Source organism: Oncorhynchus tshawytscha, linkage group LG26 (genome assembly GCF_018296145.1).
Source record: "Oncorhynchus tshawytscha isolate Ot180627B linkage group LG26, Otsh_v2.0, whole genome shotgun sequence".
NCBI classification, from domain to species: Eukaryota; Metazoa; Chordata; class Actinopteri; order Salmoniformes; family Salmonidae; genus Oncorhynchus; species Oncorhynchus tshawytscha.
Window position 1 is genome coordinate 12,727,954 of NC_056454.1, and position 17,488 is coordinate 12,745,441.

Here is a 17,488-nt window from a genome sequence, read left to right on the forward strand (position 1 = left end):
CTCTCTCTCTCTCTCTCTCTCTCTCTCTCTCTCTCTCTCTCTCTCTCTCTCTCTCTCTCCCTCTCTCTCTTTCTTTCCCTCTCTCTCTTTCTTTCTCTCTCTCTCTCTCTCTCTTTCTCTCTCCTCTCTCTATCTTTCTCCCTTCTCTCTCTCTCTCTCTCTCTCTCTCGCTCTCTCTCTCTCTCTCTCTCTCTCTCTTTCTCTCTCCTCTCTCTCTCTCTCTCTCTCTCTCTTTCTCTCTCCTCTCTCTCTTTCTCCCTTCTCTCTCTCTCTTGCTGCGCTCTGCCTGAAGGTCCAATCAGGAAGCCCAAGTATGTGGAGAGCCCTCGCGTTCCCGGGGACTCCATCATCTCAGTGCTGAGGAAAGTGGCTGACAGCAAGACAGAGTCCTCCCACAATGGTGAGTGTATTCTGGGTGTTTGTGTGTGTGTCTGTGTCTTTCTATGGGGTTTCGCTGTGATAGGCACTGGAGGAGATGGAATGAGAAAGACTGACTAGGGGTTTTAAAGTCCTGAATCTGACACGGGTTCTGTCTGTCTTATCCTCTGGAATTCACTAGGGTTTTGACTCTGGAGCTGTTTGGAGTGTGTGTTTGACAGAGTGTGTGTTTGACAGAGTGTGTGTTTGACAGAGTGTGTGTTTGACAGAGTGTGTGTTTGACAGAGTGTGTGTTTGACAGAGTGTGTGTTCGACAGAGTGTGTGTTTGACAAAGTGTGTGTTTGACAAAGTGTGTGTTCGGCAGAGTGTGTATTCTGCAGTGTGTGTTCGACAGAGTGTGTATTCTACAGTGTGTGTTCAACAGTGTATGTTCAACAGTGTATGTTCGACAGAGTGTGTGTTTGACAGAGTGTGTGTTTGACAGAGTGTGTGTTTGACAGAGTGTGTGTTTGACAGAGTGTGTGTTTGACAGAGTGTGTGTTTGACAGAGTGTGTGTTCGACAGAGTGTGTGTTCGACAGAGTGTGTGTTTGACAGAGTGTGTGTTTGACAGAGTGTGTGTTTGACAGAGTGTGTGTTCGACAGAGTGTGTGTTCGACAGAGTGTGTGTTTGACAGAGTGTGTGTTTGACGGAGTGTGTGTTCGACAGAGTGTGTGTTCGACAGAGTGTGTGTTCGTTAAAGTGTGTATTCAGCAGTGTGTGTTCTAAAGAGTGTTTTCTACAGAGTGTGTTTTCTACAGAGTGTTTTCTACAGTGTGTGTTCTACATAGTGTGTGTTCCACATAGTGTGTGTTCCACATAGTGTGTGTTCTACAGAGTGTGTGTTCTACAGAGTGTGTGTTCTACAGAGTGTGTATTGTACCGTTTGTGTTCGACGGTGTGTGTGTGTTCGACAGAGTTTGTGTTCAACAGAGTGTGTGTTCTGCAGAGTGTGTGTTCTGCAGAGTGTGTATTCTGCAGAGAGTGTGTTCTGCAGAGTGTGTATTCTACAGAGTGGTTATTATACAGAGTGTGTACTCTACAGTGTGCATTCTACAGTGTGTGTTCGACAGTGTGTGTGTTCGACAGAGTGTGTATTCTGCAGAGTGTGTATTCTGCAGAGTGTGTATTCTGCAGAGTGTGTGTTCTGCAGAGTGTGTTTTCTACTGAGTATGTGTGTGTTATACACAAAGTGTGTGTATAATGGGGTTATGCATAGGTTTGTGTTTGTTTTATGGGAGTGTTAACCACTGTATGAGTGGTCTGTGTAATTGTGTATCTAGCAACGTGTGCTGTTCTAACAAGTGGAGGTCGGTGCTGTTTCAGATGAGGGAGGACGATCATTTTTTTATGAGCATAGCCTTATTTCTATTTATTTCTATTTCTATTCACCCAGTTCAATGTAACATTGATAGGTTTAGGCTACTATATGATACTCACATTTTCCCTATACCTATCATGAGGTTGCTATAACCTAGGCTATTATTGAAAGTTTACAACGTAGGTTCACAGGTCGAGAGAAAAATTTGTGTAATCAAGTTGACAGACAGTGACACATTGAATACCGCCTTGCTCGCTCTTGCCTGCATCTATCTGATCTAGGGTGTATGAGAGTTTCTATTTAATAAATTCTGGTATGTTTATCCCCATTTCGTTCCGTTTGTTTCCGTTTATGAAAAGTTTTCAACAGAATCAGTGGAATGATTACACCCCTGATCACCCACAAACACAGTTCACTTTCAAAGCAGCCACATACAAAGAGCATGATCACTGTGCTCGTTGAATAATTCCTTCTCGCATCTACGTCTCTCCTCCTCTCACCTTTTCCCTTCGCTTGTGCACAACACAACAGCTGACTGTGACCAGGAGAAATAACCTTTCCAAGCCAAACCTTCATACCATAACCGCTAACCGCTACACACAGCCTACATCCTTGTCACCATATTATCTAACGTCAAAGGCAACATAGCTACTAGAACTAACGCGTTAGTACAATCATGTAGTACAGTGTACAGCAAGTAGTAGGTGAAAGTGAAAAATATACAACAAAATATAGCTCTCTCTTTCTCTCTCGCTTCCCCTTCATTTTACTACATTCATTATCTGATCCTTTGATTGGGTGGACAACATGTTTGTTCACGCTGCAAGAGCTCTGATCGGTTGGATGATGTCTTCCAGAAGTTTTCATAATTACTGTGTAAGTCTACGGAAGGGGTTGAGAACCATGAGCCTCCTCGGTTTTGTATTGAAGTCAATGTACCCAGAAGAGAACGGAAGTTAACTGTCCTCTGGCTACACCATGGTGCTACGCTACTGAGTGCTGTTGAGGCTACTGTAGACCTTCATTGCAAAACAGTGTGTTTTAATAAATTATTTAACGGAAATATATTTAGTATAGCTTTATCTAAAAAAAAAAATAGAACATTTTTCATGTTTCACTATTTAAAATGTTCTGAAATTCACTGAGGAGGATGGTCCTCCCCTTCCTCCTGTGTAGTCTGTCTGTTTTGCTACGCTCCATGTTTGGAACATAATGAAGGCATCTTTTTGTTAACATGTGGTTCAATGTGTACAGTAGGCTTGTGCAAGCTTTTGGTTTGATTGGAGTGTGATGTGGATTCATCTGCTTGTGTGTGTGTGTGTGTGTTTGCAAGCGCACGTCTGTCCCTGTCCGTGTGTGCGTCCGCATTTGTGTGGGTAAGGGTAGTGTTCCACTTACTGCTCTGTTTTGATTTCCAGAACAGGGTGGAGTTTTAATTCCTCCCATCGGCTGTAAATGGAATGTGGGCTGTTATTTTTAGTCATTGAACTCTGAGATGCCCTCTCATTGTATTTGGCTCATGTAACAATTGGAAGAAACCCAGCGTAGGCCAGAGTCATGGGAGCATCCAAAATGTCAACCTATTCCCTATATAGTGCACTACTTTTGACCAGAGCCCATAGGGGTCATATGTAGAGCACTAATAAAGGGAATTAGGGTGCCATTTGCCATTTGCCACACAGACACACAGCCCGTGTGGATTGGAACATACCAGGGCTGGAGGGGCCGGGGAAGTTGGCTCAGAGTCTTAGAGCTACCGTGGGACAGGGAGGGCGCCGGTTCAAAGCCGTCTCGTGGCTCCGATGCTAAGCTTGTCCCATAGTAGTCTAGGTGTACGTCACAAATGACACCCTATTCTCATTTGGGATGCACAATAACTCTCAGACTGGGCTGCTCTGCTCTGCTGGACACAGTGCAGCATTGGGTTGCTGCTGCTGAGTAGCTTCACTGTTTCCCTTTCTCAAACACAGCCACAGCGTGTTACACTCTGTTGTGCATGCTCCTAAAGGGTACATTTGTTGGAGGGTTCCAGTAGGGTCAGTCCCAGGCTCTCTGTGTCATCAAACAAAGCCCAAAATAGCCTGGCCAACCCCACCCCCTCCTGGTACATTTCCTTCATATTTAACCCCGCTAGCAACATTCCTCCTGACATTTCTTTCACAGCAGGCCTGGTGACCCCAGCACCCCTCCAGCTCACACCCCCCCTGCACTCTGCCACCAGCATGTGTTTCCAGGAGAGGGGCGGGCCCAACGTTGTCTTAACCTTCATGTGCTCGAGCAGGGCTGCCCAACCCTCTTCCTGGAGATCTACCGTCCTGTGGGTTTTCAGTCCAACCCTTTAACACACCTGATTCTACTAATTAGCTGCTCAACAAGACCTTAACTAGCTGAATCAGATATGCTAAATTAGGGTAGGACTGAAAACCTACAGGACAGTCGATCTCCAGGAAGAGGTTCGGGCAGCCCTGTGCCGGAGCTTGTACACACAGAGATGCTCAGCTAAGTGCTACCCTCTTGGATTTCAGCTCCGTGCCAAAATGAGCTCTTCACGCAATGGAAAGTATCCAGACATTTCTGTGGTGTAGGTCTACTACCGCTACTCCAGGCCATGGAGATTGTGAACAATCTGACCAAATGGCACCCTATTCCCTATATGGTACACTACTTTTGAGCAGGGCTCTGGTGTTCAAGTGTTCAAGCCTTAGTAGGGAGTGTGAAGGGAGTTCTTTCTCGGCGTGTTCTGTGTCAGGGGCTGCTAATGCATGCAGTGTGTACCTCCACCAGCCTCGTACTTCTCACGCCTCATCTAGAACACTTTCCATAAAAGGAGGAATTTGACTGCTGAGGAATAACACTGACATGAGGAATTAGTAGTGCTGAGAAAATTACCAAAATGTTGGTTATTTAAAAAAATGTAACAGCTAATTTACCAACATCCATTCAATTATTTGAATTCCATTTCGTTCTGTTTTTTTCTTCTTCTGTGAACTCAATGCAGTTTCTCTAGAGATAAATCAGATCAAGCCTGAACTGTGCAATGTAGTAGGGAGTTGTAGTTTCCAACAGGACAATATTCTACATAGTTTAGCTCAGAAACCGTGGTAATTAACTACAATGATCTTAATCCATGGCACGCCTACAGAAGAATGCACAATCGAGAGCAAGTGGCTTCACAAGATGTCTCTACCTTCAAAAATACATGATCTAAGTGATTGATAGTTGTTATTCAGCCGTCATTAAGGTATGCCTCATTTACTTTGAAGAACTACTAAAATAGTGATTTTTTTCAGTCAGCTCTATTGAGATGAGATGACTTGGAATGAAGTAATAAAGTCATCAAATAAAACCAATGTAATATACACAATATTTTATTAAAGTAAAGTAATATGAATAAGTTATGGTTAATAAGTAATAATCAGTAATGGGCAGTCACCACCATCATGGGACTTTTATTAATAGTTTTATTCTGTATTGTTACGGCAAAAAAATTATTGAAATTAAATAATAAAAAAACGGAATATTAAAAAAATGATTTAACCGAAACCGAACCGACCTCAAAAAGCACTAAACGCTCAGCACTAGGAATTAGTCAACATATTTCAGTAATGGCATTAAAGCATGTACAGTTACTTTATAAGAACTCTGTGATAAGGCCTAATTGGTATGGCTTAGCTGTCAGCATGGTGAGGCCCAGGTGCACTGAACTCTGGACGCCACACACGCACGCATGCACATACACGCACCGCTATAGGGTTTCACCTCTCATTCTGAACTCTACACAGACTCCAGTGAGATCCGTCTTCTTTTCATGTCCATCACACTTGTGTGTCTTGAAATGTGTTCCGAGAGGTTGTAGTAGCCTATGTTACAAGAATGTGTTCCTGTTTCAGTCATTCATTCATTCCTGTGTCAGCAATAAGCATGTGTTAGTTCTATGGGAGTGATGTGTATTAGGGCTGAGCGATATGGGCAAAATATTATATCACAGTATTTAGAAAATGTTTGACGGTATTTGATGGTATTTTATGTTTTAGAATAATAAAAGTTCTAACTTTGCTTTATGAGTAGTGTGACCCTAGCGTCTGATTGTTTTATACGGTTCAATTCAATTGCAATTGCGATTTGACTTGCGATTTAGATCAAAACACTTGGGTGAACTGGGTGGAATCATGGAAATAGAATGATTATTCTAATTCTATAGTTAGAATATAAATAATAGTGGACAGGGAGGAGTTATTGTGACCAAAGTGATGGTCAGTGTGTCCTAGGGGACCCTATAATCTTTGGCTACATGAAATGTTTCTTCAAGTAGCCAACATATTCATGCTTCGCCTATTCCTCTTTGATTTAGAAGATACTGCTGCACAAACAACATGCGGATTTAGGCCTATACCATCACTGGTATCAGGCTGTTATTAGCTAGCTATGTTTGCTCTGACCCATTAGCTAGCTAATACCATTAGCGACTAACACGATTTAGCTTAAACTTACGAAGAAAAAACAAACTAGCTGTTTGCAAATGTAAGAAACACAAACTAATAGTGTAATTATAGAACACTTGTAGATTTATATCTACACTTGTAGATTTATATCTACACTTGTAGATTTATAGTAAGGAAGAAAGTGGAAACAACATTGTTTTCATCAACATTGTGCTGCATTGACCATGCAGATTGAACGAAAGCGTCTCGTGGTCAAGCAACAACAAACACGCTCCTTGAGTGATAGGGGGCGGGGCTAAGTCTGTGGGGAAAGCGGTATGGAGCAAGAGAGCGGAGAGGGATGACTCAAGTAGCATAAAAATGAACGTTGCACACAGCATATCAAATTGAACAAACCAAAAACTAAAATACCATTATTGAAGGTAAAGTAAAAACCCGAATCGGTCTGTGCATCAATACCGGTATATAGCAAAATATGTGATACCGGCCAGCACTAATGTGTATAGCATCTCACTGACAGACACTGACAGACATATGACTGGCCACATATTTGGCCTAGGACGGTCCTGAGAGGTTACGCAAATCATCTGACCCCCAGGGTTCAAGTAAGAGGGCTTGTAACAAGGTCAGTGTCACTTTGGAATGCTGTCAGGAGGATCGGAATGCCGGGTTAGGAATGAGTGGAATATCCATCGGAAGTCTGTAGCATGAGAACTGTGTGACATTTAGAACCGGATCAAGACAGCATCTCAGATGAGTTGTGAAGAGTCTTTTTGTTCTAAACGATTCCTCATCTCCAACTTTATGAAAGCTACGTTTCACAGCATCTCCAATGGATGGAGAATGAAAGAGAGAGAGAGGGGTACTGCTGGGTGACTGAAGGGAACAGAGAGGAGGCTCTGTGGGGTGTTTGGAGGGTTTGTTTACGCGCTAGGCCCTATGTGTCACAGGAAACGCTGAATATTATTTTCTCTGTGGATGTGTTTTGGACTATTCCAGTCTTTTATGTTTTAATGGATACCACGACTCAGGCTCATGAACACCCAGGAGACACATTTTGGTTTTGGGTTGGGTTGTCGGGTTTAAAAGGGTCTTTCCTTATTGCTGAACATGGATTATGGGGTTGAGAGAGACTAAGAAAATACATGGGTGTCTGGAGTCTGGAGTGAAGGGATCTCACTTTGCTCTGTCTTTGAAGAAGGATACTGCTTCCAGCACTCTAAAAGGCTTGCGTGTGTGTGCGGGCGTGTCTTGAATGTTGTGACTGTTTGTTTTTGTGTGTGTGTCATGTATGTTGTGTGTGTGTGCATACAAGTGTCTGCCATGCATGTTGTGTGTGTGTGTGTTCTGTATTGCATGTTGTGTATCTGTGCATATGCGCGTGTGTATCTGTGCGTATGCGCGTGTGTGCGTGTCTGCCATGCATGTTGTGTGTGTGTGGCCGAAAGACAGCAGTGGTCAGCGTTGTCTCAGCTGTGGTCGTTCCTCATGTTCCCCCCTGAGGTCTGTCTTTGTCAATCAGGACTGTTCTTTTTCTCTCTCTCTCTCTCTCTCTCTCTCTCTCTCTCTTTCTCTCTCTCTTTCTTTCTTTCTCTCTCACTTTCTTTCGCTCTCTCTCTTTCTCTCTCTCTTTCTTTCTTTCTTTCTTTCTTTCTTTCTTTCTTTCTCTCTCACTTTATTTCTCTCTCTCTCTCTCCTCTCTCTCTCTCTCGCTCACTCTCTCGTTCTCTCTTGTTCTCTCCCTCTTGTTCTCTCTCCTTCTCTCTCTGTCTCTGGTCTCTCGCTCTGTTCTCACTCTGTTCTCTCTCTGTTCTCTCTCTCTGTTCTCTCTCTCTGTTCTCTCCCTCTTTCTCTCTATTCTCTCTGTTATCTCTGTTATCTCTCTCTTTCTCTCTATTCTCTCTCTTTCTCTCTCTGTTCTCTCTCTTTCTCTCTTTCTCTCTCTATTCTCTCTCTCTGTTCTCTCTCTCTTTCTCTCTCTCTTTCTCTCTCTCTATTCTCTCTCTGTTCTCTCGCTCTCTCAAACTCCATCCCCTCTGCCTTTTCCCTCACTCTTACTACCCCCTCAGGGACTTAGTAACATTTCACACCTATGTTTCTAGTGACATTCATGTTCTATTGGATCTATCTGCAACCTCCATAGGCACGGTGGTTGTGGGTTTAGATGGAACTAGTAGATTGTCTACAGTTAACATTTACTGTATCCCATATATTTAGTTCATATGGTGAGATTCCTAAATGCATCTTTAACCAGTGGGGGGCATTTTTCCCTAATTTGTCTTCTCTATTAGGCCAGCCAGATGATGCTCTTTGGTCGTGTTCATTAGGCATCTAATTGAAGTAAACAGAACTTGTCCAATAAGACACACTCGTTTTGATTTTCCGCTGCAAAACGTTTTGTTATGGTGTGCACTAATGAATACAGCCCTTGTGTGTGTGTGGCCATCAACAATGCACTAGTGTGGTGCTGCTGTGTTTTAATGCAACTCCACGTCCACCTCCTCCAGCATGTTCTCATTTCCTCAGCCCCAAACTTCTCATCAGGCAGAAGTAGGCGATCCGAATCAGGATTTCACAGCCACGCTGCTGGGGCCTTGGCATAAACCAGCCAAGCCCAGAGCACAAACCTCTCTCTTGGAGCTACCATTACAGTAAATGTGTGATGACATCATCAACAGGCACCACCAGGCATGTTAAAGACGTCTTGGGTCTTCATTAGCCACAGATTTATCAGGAAGGACCAGTCTCTCAAACAGCGGTTTAATATCAGACAAGTAAGTTGCCTGGGAAGAGTTAGATGAATCGGTTCTGGATGATGAACCACCTGTTAATTGGCACCACATAGACAGCCTGCAATGTATGTTACTGGTTTTTGTTCAGACTGAATCACTCAATCTCACAGCCTTGAATCTCAAAGCCAAAAGCTACAGTTCTGTCTGTCTAAATCCTCCCTGTTTTTCCCCCTTGCGTTGATTACCAAGGAACCTCCACAATAGTGGAATGAATAACCTCTATGATAGTCTAAGATAAGAGCTCTGCTTCAGGAGATGGCGGTTCATGGCGATGTCTTTGAACACATATTGGGATGCAGACATCAGTTGTGATTCACTGGTCCCTTTTCAAGAGGAAAATGTCTATGACATATTAGATGGATGGGTCCTAATTATGGTTTACTGTAACCATTGATATGTGTATACCTTTCCCGTGGCATCTTAAACCCTGTGTGTGGTCCTCCTACAATTAGAAGGAAAAGGCCAAGTCTTTGTGTGCTTGTTAGTGTCTTCATTAATCTCTGCTCTGCCTCTACAGCTTAGCCACTGTGTACATCCCAAATGGAACCCTATTCCATATTTAGTGCACTACCTTTGACCAGAACCCTATGGGCCCTGGTCAAAAGTAGTGCACAAAATAGGGAATATGGTGCCATTTAGGATGCAACCACAATGTCCTCTAGTAGGTCTGGATGGCATTCACACACTACCTGACTTGCAGCTTGTCCGTTTTGTTAGGAAAATAACATTTCCACTTCCCCCTCCATGACCTTTAGGAGCGTAGATAAGCCTATGTTGTTGTCTAGACTCTGTGAATGTGATTGTGTCCAGACATCTGTCAGGTCTGCCGTTGACATAATGTCTCTGAGTGTCTGTCTGTCCCTCAACGTTAAGTACAGGTTGTGTGCAGTGTCATGAGTGAAAGGGCTCTTTGTTTTGACTTGACAAGTGTCAACTGTCTGTCGCTAATAGCAGTAATCACACAAGCGTAGCGGCAGCAGGGTGGTTACAATTGCCCTGTCATGTCCACCTCCTAGTTTGCCTGGGAAAGCTCTGTGCTAACACCTCTCTAACATACCACTGACTCTACCTGTTCCACTCTCTTCTGCACACTCCCCTACTCCACACTCCCACACTCCATCATCCTGCCCGCCTATCCATCCACATGACGGCCCTTCCATACAGAAAGCAGCCTCTGCTCCAACACCGGGCTAGCTAGCTGTAGTACAGTTGTGGAATGTGCACTATAATAATACTTGTGAGGTGCTTGTATTTGCCTGTTACACACAGGTGTGTAATGGAAATGTGTGTGTGTTTTTTTTATGTATCCTACCTCCCCCTGAGACACCGGCAGGGAGTGATGAGTCACGTCCAGGGTCACCATTGTACAGCGCCCCGAGAGCAATTAGAGTTAAGTGCCTTGCTCAAGGGCACAGCAACAGATTTTTTTTCTCTCACCTTGTCGGCTCTGGTATTCGAACCAGCAACCTTTCGGTTATTGGCCCAAGGCTCTTAACATCTACACTACCTGCCGCCTGTGGAGTGGCCAGTGCATTCTAATGGGAGATGTCATCTCTCCTCCACCTCTGAACTCTGTGTGGAAACTGGAGATGCAAGCAGCATTCATCAAGTGTTCATTAAACTTCCTCCACTGTTTGGTAACGTAACCCAAGCTGCTAATGAGCGCCGGCTGGATCATTTACTTCTCGGCAGGGAGTGGGGGCTCAGATAGACTTCCCCCCTCCTTCCCTCATCCTTTCCCTGTACCACTTCACTGCCAGGGCTGCTGCTAAGTTTATCGTCTCGTAAACTAACTGCCTGCCTGCCTGCCGAGATAGAAGATAATTATGTTGTTTTTGCTTTGCCTCTTCCTACAATTATTTGAATAGCAGAGTGGTTTCCAATTATTATTGTTCCATGTCTCCAGGCTAGGAGGAGATACAAACATCTATTCGGATGGAGCAAGCACAAGGAACTCATTTTCATCCTTGGATACCTCTTGATGAGGACGCTTGTCAGTTAGGAGGACTGGTAGCCATTTTGGTTCCACATCCTCTCTGCCTTGTTCCTAGTTTCCTCTGCAAAGTGGCTCATTTGTTGTACAGACAGTTTATTGCAGGCCTTCCGGATGTCAAACCCTTCACATATTGCTGTGTTATGATTGAATTGAATAATGCCGCTCGGCTGTTCAGTCAATTACCATTGGAATAGTCATCGTTGAGGTTTTCAAAACACCCACACATTTCTACCATTATCGAAAGGCATTGGGGTTCTGTGAGTTGATGTAGCCTACTGTACCGTCACAAATTGAGGGAGGAGGATTTAGCCTTGCAGTACTGGTAGCATAGAAAAATGTGGTGGTTTATATGGCTAAGTCTGACACTTGACCAGAGTTCCTATGTGTCAAGCTACTCAGAGTAGTGCTGGTTTAGGATCAGGTTTGCCTTTCAAATCACAATGAATAAGATCACATAGACAAGGGGGGCTGATCCTAGATCAGCACTCCTACTCAGACAAACTTGGCACATACGGACTCTGATCTCCCATTCTTAGTCTGAAATGACTCATCATCAGAAGCCTAAACTGAGTAGCAGATCAGAGAAGAGAGACATCACAGCATCTTTCATATCTATTAAGACATTTAGCCTATGTTTAGTTCAAATGCTATATGAATGAATAATGTATTGTCCCATAGGGACATTTATTTGGCAACAATACAGGCCTTCCTGGCATACATACAACGCGTCCCAAAAACACTTCAGTTAGGCCAGTGGTCACCAACCTTTTAATAGTCAAGATCACTTTCTGAGTCAAAATGCAAGTCAAGATCTACCACTCATAAACATGACTTAAAAATGTAAGCCTATGCAGCATGAACCTATTAAAAACAGTTCTGTAGCAGTGAGGTTTGTGCAGTAGGCTATAGGCCCAATACATTATCACCGCATATTGGCTATGCTTGAATTCTCCTGCCAATGTTGTTCTCCTCAGACCATTTTAAAAGTATGTTTCAAATCATGAGGTATATGATTACACCGGTAATAGATCCGTTGTTGTATTACTTATGAGGCACAGCTGAGTGAGCATAAATTGACATAATTAGCTTTTTAATTTTTTTTATTTTACTGGACTGATGCATCTGATGGTTAATCTCAGCGGAGGGTTAGTCTCTCACGTCTCTCTGCTATCCCTCCCTCCATCCGTCCGCTGAGACTGACCAAAAATGGCATTTTACTATATACCCGGCATTGATGCACAGACCGGTTTGGATTTTTACTTTACCTTGCATAAAGTTTTGTCAGTGTTTTGTTTGTTAAATGTAATATAAATTTAATTACTGACTGATGAAACCCGAAAATGTATGGCACTTGTCCATTCTTACTGCCAGTAAGTGACTACTAACCGTTGAGAACTGCAAATTTGCTCGCAAGAGCTTCGGGCAAAGATGGTGGATGAATGAAGATAGTTCACTCAGTCCGTTTACCATTGGAGAAAAAAAGTTCAGTTCCGGTCTACTTAAGGCGTGTCTCCCATAGACACCAATGCAGTAGCAGTTGGGTCTGGTCTACTTAGTTCATTGACTTTCATTGAACCCCAAAAATGATAATAAACACATATACAGCGAGTGGGTGTCTCATTTCCTCTTCCATCTCTGCTTCGGGTGCGCACATGCACTTTTGTGCCATGAATCTTGCCTGTGAGGCAGTGCGGATGCCAATGCACCTTGGAAATTGGCACAAAGTAAGAACTGCCATTGAATCCATTGATAATACATGGTCATAAACTAGGTTTCCATCCCATTTGCAACCAATTTTCATGCAAATATTCTAAAATCAGTCAAGCATCGATCATCATGTCAACAGAGTAACATATTTATTGATATGAGTATCGAACTCATCACATGCACTTTCCCCACCCTGTGAATTTCAACATAACATATTTTTATCTGTAGCCTAATAAACTACATGGTTTCCCGAGTTGTAGTGGGAGGACTGAACAACATGTCATCGTGTGACTCCAAGTTTACTTCCAAATGATGGTTATTATAGGAATATTTACGCATAAAGGTGTTTCCTCCGCCATTTCTCGCATAATTAATTTTATAGACACAAAAAGATCCCACCATGTCGAACGAAACAAATTGTCTGTCGGCATTTATAAAATTGTACCGGGATATCCTGTTTCTATCAGCCTGGTCGTGACTTTTTTCATGCATCAGGTAGTTCATCTGCATGAAATGGTTGGATGGAAACCTGGTTATAGAGGAAGATGATTATTTCACAAAATAAAAGCATACAAAGTCTAAACAAATGTTTTACAGATATTTTACAGAAATTATTATAAATGAGTGAAGGAAATGCAGATATTGTTGAAAATGATTAAACTTATTTTTAGTTGAAGTTTGATTGAATACTATAATGCAATCAGAAGAGAGAAAGCCCCATTAGAATGTATTTGTTGCCACCCTAGGGTAGTGTTGCACGATATACTGAAACTTTTTCGATACTAAAACATGATAAACGATTTGGTATTATCATTTTTGTTACTTTCAGTACTTCTGTCAAATGTGTCTCAAGGATCAAGTCTATCTATCAGCTCAACCAATGTCCCCTTATAGTGCGAAAGCTCGTGCCTGCTCCACTCAGCCTGCACTGGGAGTCTGGGCTGTAATGTTAGCTCCCCACTCATGATGTACAGAAGTATGGATCCGCCCTTAAAAAAAAAATGGATTAAAATGACATACCAAAATCTAACTGCCTGTAGGTCAGGCCCTGAAGCAAGGATATGCATATTCTTGGTACCATTTGAAAGGAAACACTTTGAAGTTTGTGGAAATGTGAAAGTAATGTAGGATAATATAATACAATAGATCTGGTAAAAGATAATGTAAATACATTTTGAAATGCAAGAGAAAGGCCATAATGTATTATTCCAGCCCAGGAGCAATTTAGATTTTGGCCACTAGATGCCAGCTGTGTATGTGCAATGTTTTAGACTGATCCAATGAACCATTGAATTTCTGTTCAAATTGTGTATCAAGAATAACCAAATGTGCCTCATTTGCTATTAATAACTTTTCATGTTCAAATTTGTGCACTCTCCTCAAACAATAGCATGGTATTATTTCACTGTAATACCTACTGTAAATTGGACAGTGCAGCTGGATTAACAAGAATTTAAGCTTTCTGACAATATCAGATATGCCTATGTCCTGGGAAATATTCTTGTTATTTACCTCATGCTAATCGCATTAGCCTACGTTAGCTCAACCATCCCGTGGAAGGGACACCGATACCGAATAAGTTTTAACACACTTGAATAATGCGACGCGGCATGTAGAATTGTTGAAACTGTTAATTACTGTTCGCAAAACAATGTCCAAACAGGCTAGAACACTTTACAATGCAAGAAGATACCGGTGTCTTCCAGCTTTATAGGTTAACTTTCCTTGCTAGCTGACAGCTGAAGCTAACATCAATTCACTACACTAGTCCTTTGTTTGTGATAATATGCAAACCATAACGCAAAATATTTTGATTTCAAAGCTGATTGCCACCCGTAACTTTATTAATTCACTTAATCAGTCTCTCTCTCACGTCTCCCCAAGATGATCTATTTCCTCAGCTAACTGACTGTGTCTGTGAATAGGGCTTTGACTCTGCTTCTTCTTCTTTGATGGGGCGGTTGGATCCAATAAATGTTGCATTACTGCCAGCTACTAGACTAGAGTACAACTGCCTTATACTTTGCTTGAAAAAATAAACAAATACCCTACCATCTAACACTACACTCACAAATTTAAAAAAAAATAAAAATAATTAACACCACCTTACTCCATGATTTCAATCTATTTAGATCTACCTCAGGCCAACAACCTGAAAGGATGGGACACCACCACTTAACACACCCTGTAACTCTTCTGATGTCAAGTACCTCACACCCAAATACCTCTGCAGCTGCCACCACAACCTCAATTTTCTGCGATTTACGTTCCATCCCTGCAGAACAGTAGATAACCATTGCTATAAATGCTAAAAATCCAATCTTACTGAAACATATATAACTTGTTGGCCTATCCCTCTGAACTGGTTTATCTCTACTACTCACACCACTCCTCTCAGGATCCCTCCCCCTTGACCCATCTTCCTCTACTTCCTTCACATATGACAATTTCTGCACTACTCTAAACCTGGAAACCTCAACCTGCCTCTCTCGCACGGGACATTTCTGATCCCCAGCCCCATGAGCAACCCTACAATTAACACATATCAATACTTTACCCAATGCTACACATTTCGTTGTCCCAGATGCCCATAAGCTTTGACACCTGTAACAACGTAATGTATTCGGCACAAAAGCTCATACAGGATAACTTATATACCCTAACATCACTTTGTCGGGCAAAGACTCAACATCAAAACTCAAAATAACAGACAATGACTCTTGTGTTTTACCACATTCCACCCTGTCTGTGTCGCAAACAACAAGCATCACGAACACCGGGAATCTTCCCCTTCAGTTGGTCAACTTTTACATTTACTGCTACACCAGTAATCACTCCATTCAATGGCGCCCTTTTCTTGAGAGCAAAACACATTTCTTGCCCCAATTCGTTTAATGAGGAGCGCCTTCTCCCTCTGACCAGTAGAAACACAAACTATCACAAGACCACTTCTGGTTACCCTCACTGATTCCACAGCACCCAACTATGTTTTCACCCACCCTGAAACCACAAATGGATCAGCTAAAAGGCAAGAGGGTACACTTTGTCCAAAAACTTCACTCCTACTGTCAGACTCATCTTTATCCTGAGCCTCAGTGCAAGCCTCGGCCCCCAAGAACTTCACCACACCTACCACCTCCGGTACTTCGACCTCATTCACTTCCATTTTTCCTCCTGCCTTCATCTCGCTCTGCTTACACTTTCTATCATTCTTCTTTAACAAACCATCTCCCTTTTTTCCCGCCATTTTTAACCGACTCAAGCTCACCCTCTTCCTCCCTCTCTCTTAGACCTCCTCTGCCTCTCTTTTTCCCTCCATTCCTCCTTGTGATAATACTGCACTTCTCCTGACATACATCTTGTTCTTGCCTTGTCAAGGGACGCCATTTAACCGGCTGTCACAATCTCAGTACAGTCAGCAGGAACCCCTCGGGATGTAGCACTCAACAGTGCATCCCACTTATAAAGCAGCTGCTTCTTCTTGACGTTCTTCTTTATCAAACGCTACCGCACCGCTTTTCAATTTCAAACAAGAGCTCTCTTCCAACCACCATCCACCGTCTCGCTTTATGAGCTTGATACCCTTAGCAGCCTCCACTCTGCCTCTTGCCTCCTGAACGACGTCATTACTGGTTAAAGAGACAGCACCCAGTTTTATCAAATAAGCTACTTCTATGCAAATGTTGTTGATCAGTACTATAAAATAAGTCCCAAATGGAAGGGAAACAGATTCAGATGTTTTGTCATCTGTAGCCCCGTGAAATCAGCCAAAACAAGCTCAAGTGTGATTTGCTCTCCGGGCCTGCCGGATAGGCAGAGTTTGTACCTTCAGACACATACAATTATACAAAAAAAATGAACACTTTGCCTACCCGGCGTGCCAAGACTGGTGGGTTTTTATAGAAATGTTTGACGATCGACCGGTCAATCTACCAGGTGGTTACCACTGGCTTAGGCTATATCACAGGACATAATTCACAAGACATGGTTAGACAGACATATTGGTTTACTGTTGATAGGTCTAGGTCTTACAGTGCATGGCAGTCATGCATTAGGCTTGATACGATCTTTTCTTGTAGCAGGACTATACGTAATTCAATATTACAGTCTATTTACCACCTGTTTTATGGTTCTTTATTTCTGTCTTGTGACTATTCGTGGAGTTTGTGTGATGGGCACTCTTTGCCAAAGCCATTTTACATGACGACACACAAAGTGTGTGTGTGTGTGCGTGTGTGTGTGTGCTCCATTAGAGCTTCATTTGTCCAACTGAAGGCCTCTCAACCCCATGGGCATTAGTAGAGTAGATGACACTAAACCCAATATCAGTTTTCTATTGACTGTTTTCTGTTGACAGTTTTCTGTTGAAGTTTACACGCATTCAGTGTAAACTTAAATGACTAAAACCAGTCAAAGTAAGTAGAAAAGATAATTGATGTATATATGTTTTATTCATATAATCTCTGAGAACTAGAAATCACCAAAATAAAAGCTAGGCAGTCAGGGAGAATTGAAAATTTGGAATTTAGGAGTATTTCTGGCATGGCTGGATTAAGGACGGGGAACGCCAGGTACATGCCCAAGGGCCTCGATGGGGTTCCCTGTTGGTTTTGTTATAGTGTTTGTGCATAAAAACACATAATTAGCCATGGCAAAATGTATAGAATTGCAGGAAATTAGCTAATTCTTCTCTCTATCGATTTAAGCCGTGCTGCCCAAACCCACCTCTCCCCCTTCCAAGACCGTTGCCACCGCAGCAATGTTTTTTTTTAGGGGAAACACCATTTTTTTCTTTCAAATGCGTTGATCAGG

At 42.6% G+C, this 17,488-nt stretch overlaps 1 protein-coding gene across 5 annotated transcripts in view; it reads left to right on the plus strand.

Moving 5' to 3' along the window:
- LOC112225182 (protein TANC1) overlaps positions 1 to 17,488 on the plus strand; it is a 183,587-nt gene that overhangs the window by 87,287 nt on the left and 78,812 nt on the right. For 4 of the 5 annotated variants that reach the window (XM_024388878.2, XM_024388877.2, XM_024388874.2 and 1 more), the window contains exon 4: positions 293 to 400. The exons of the other annotated variant lie outside the window; for it this stretch is intronic. In XM_024388878.2, coding sequence (XP_024244646.1) covers positions 293 to 400 — 108 coding nt within the window. The remainder of the gene's footprint in view (positions 1 to 292; positions 401 to 17,488) is intronic. 5 annotated transcript variants of the gene reach the window in all.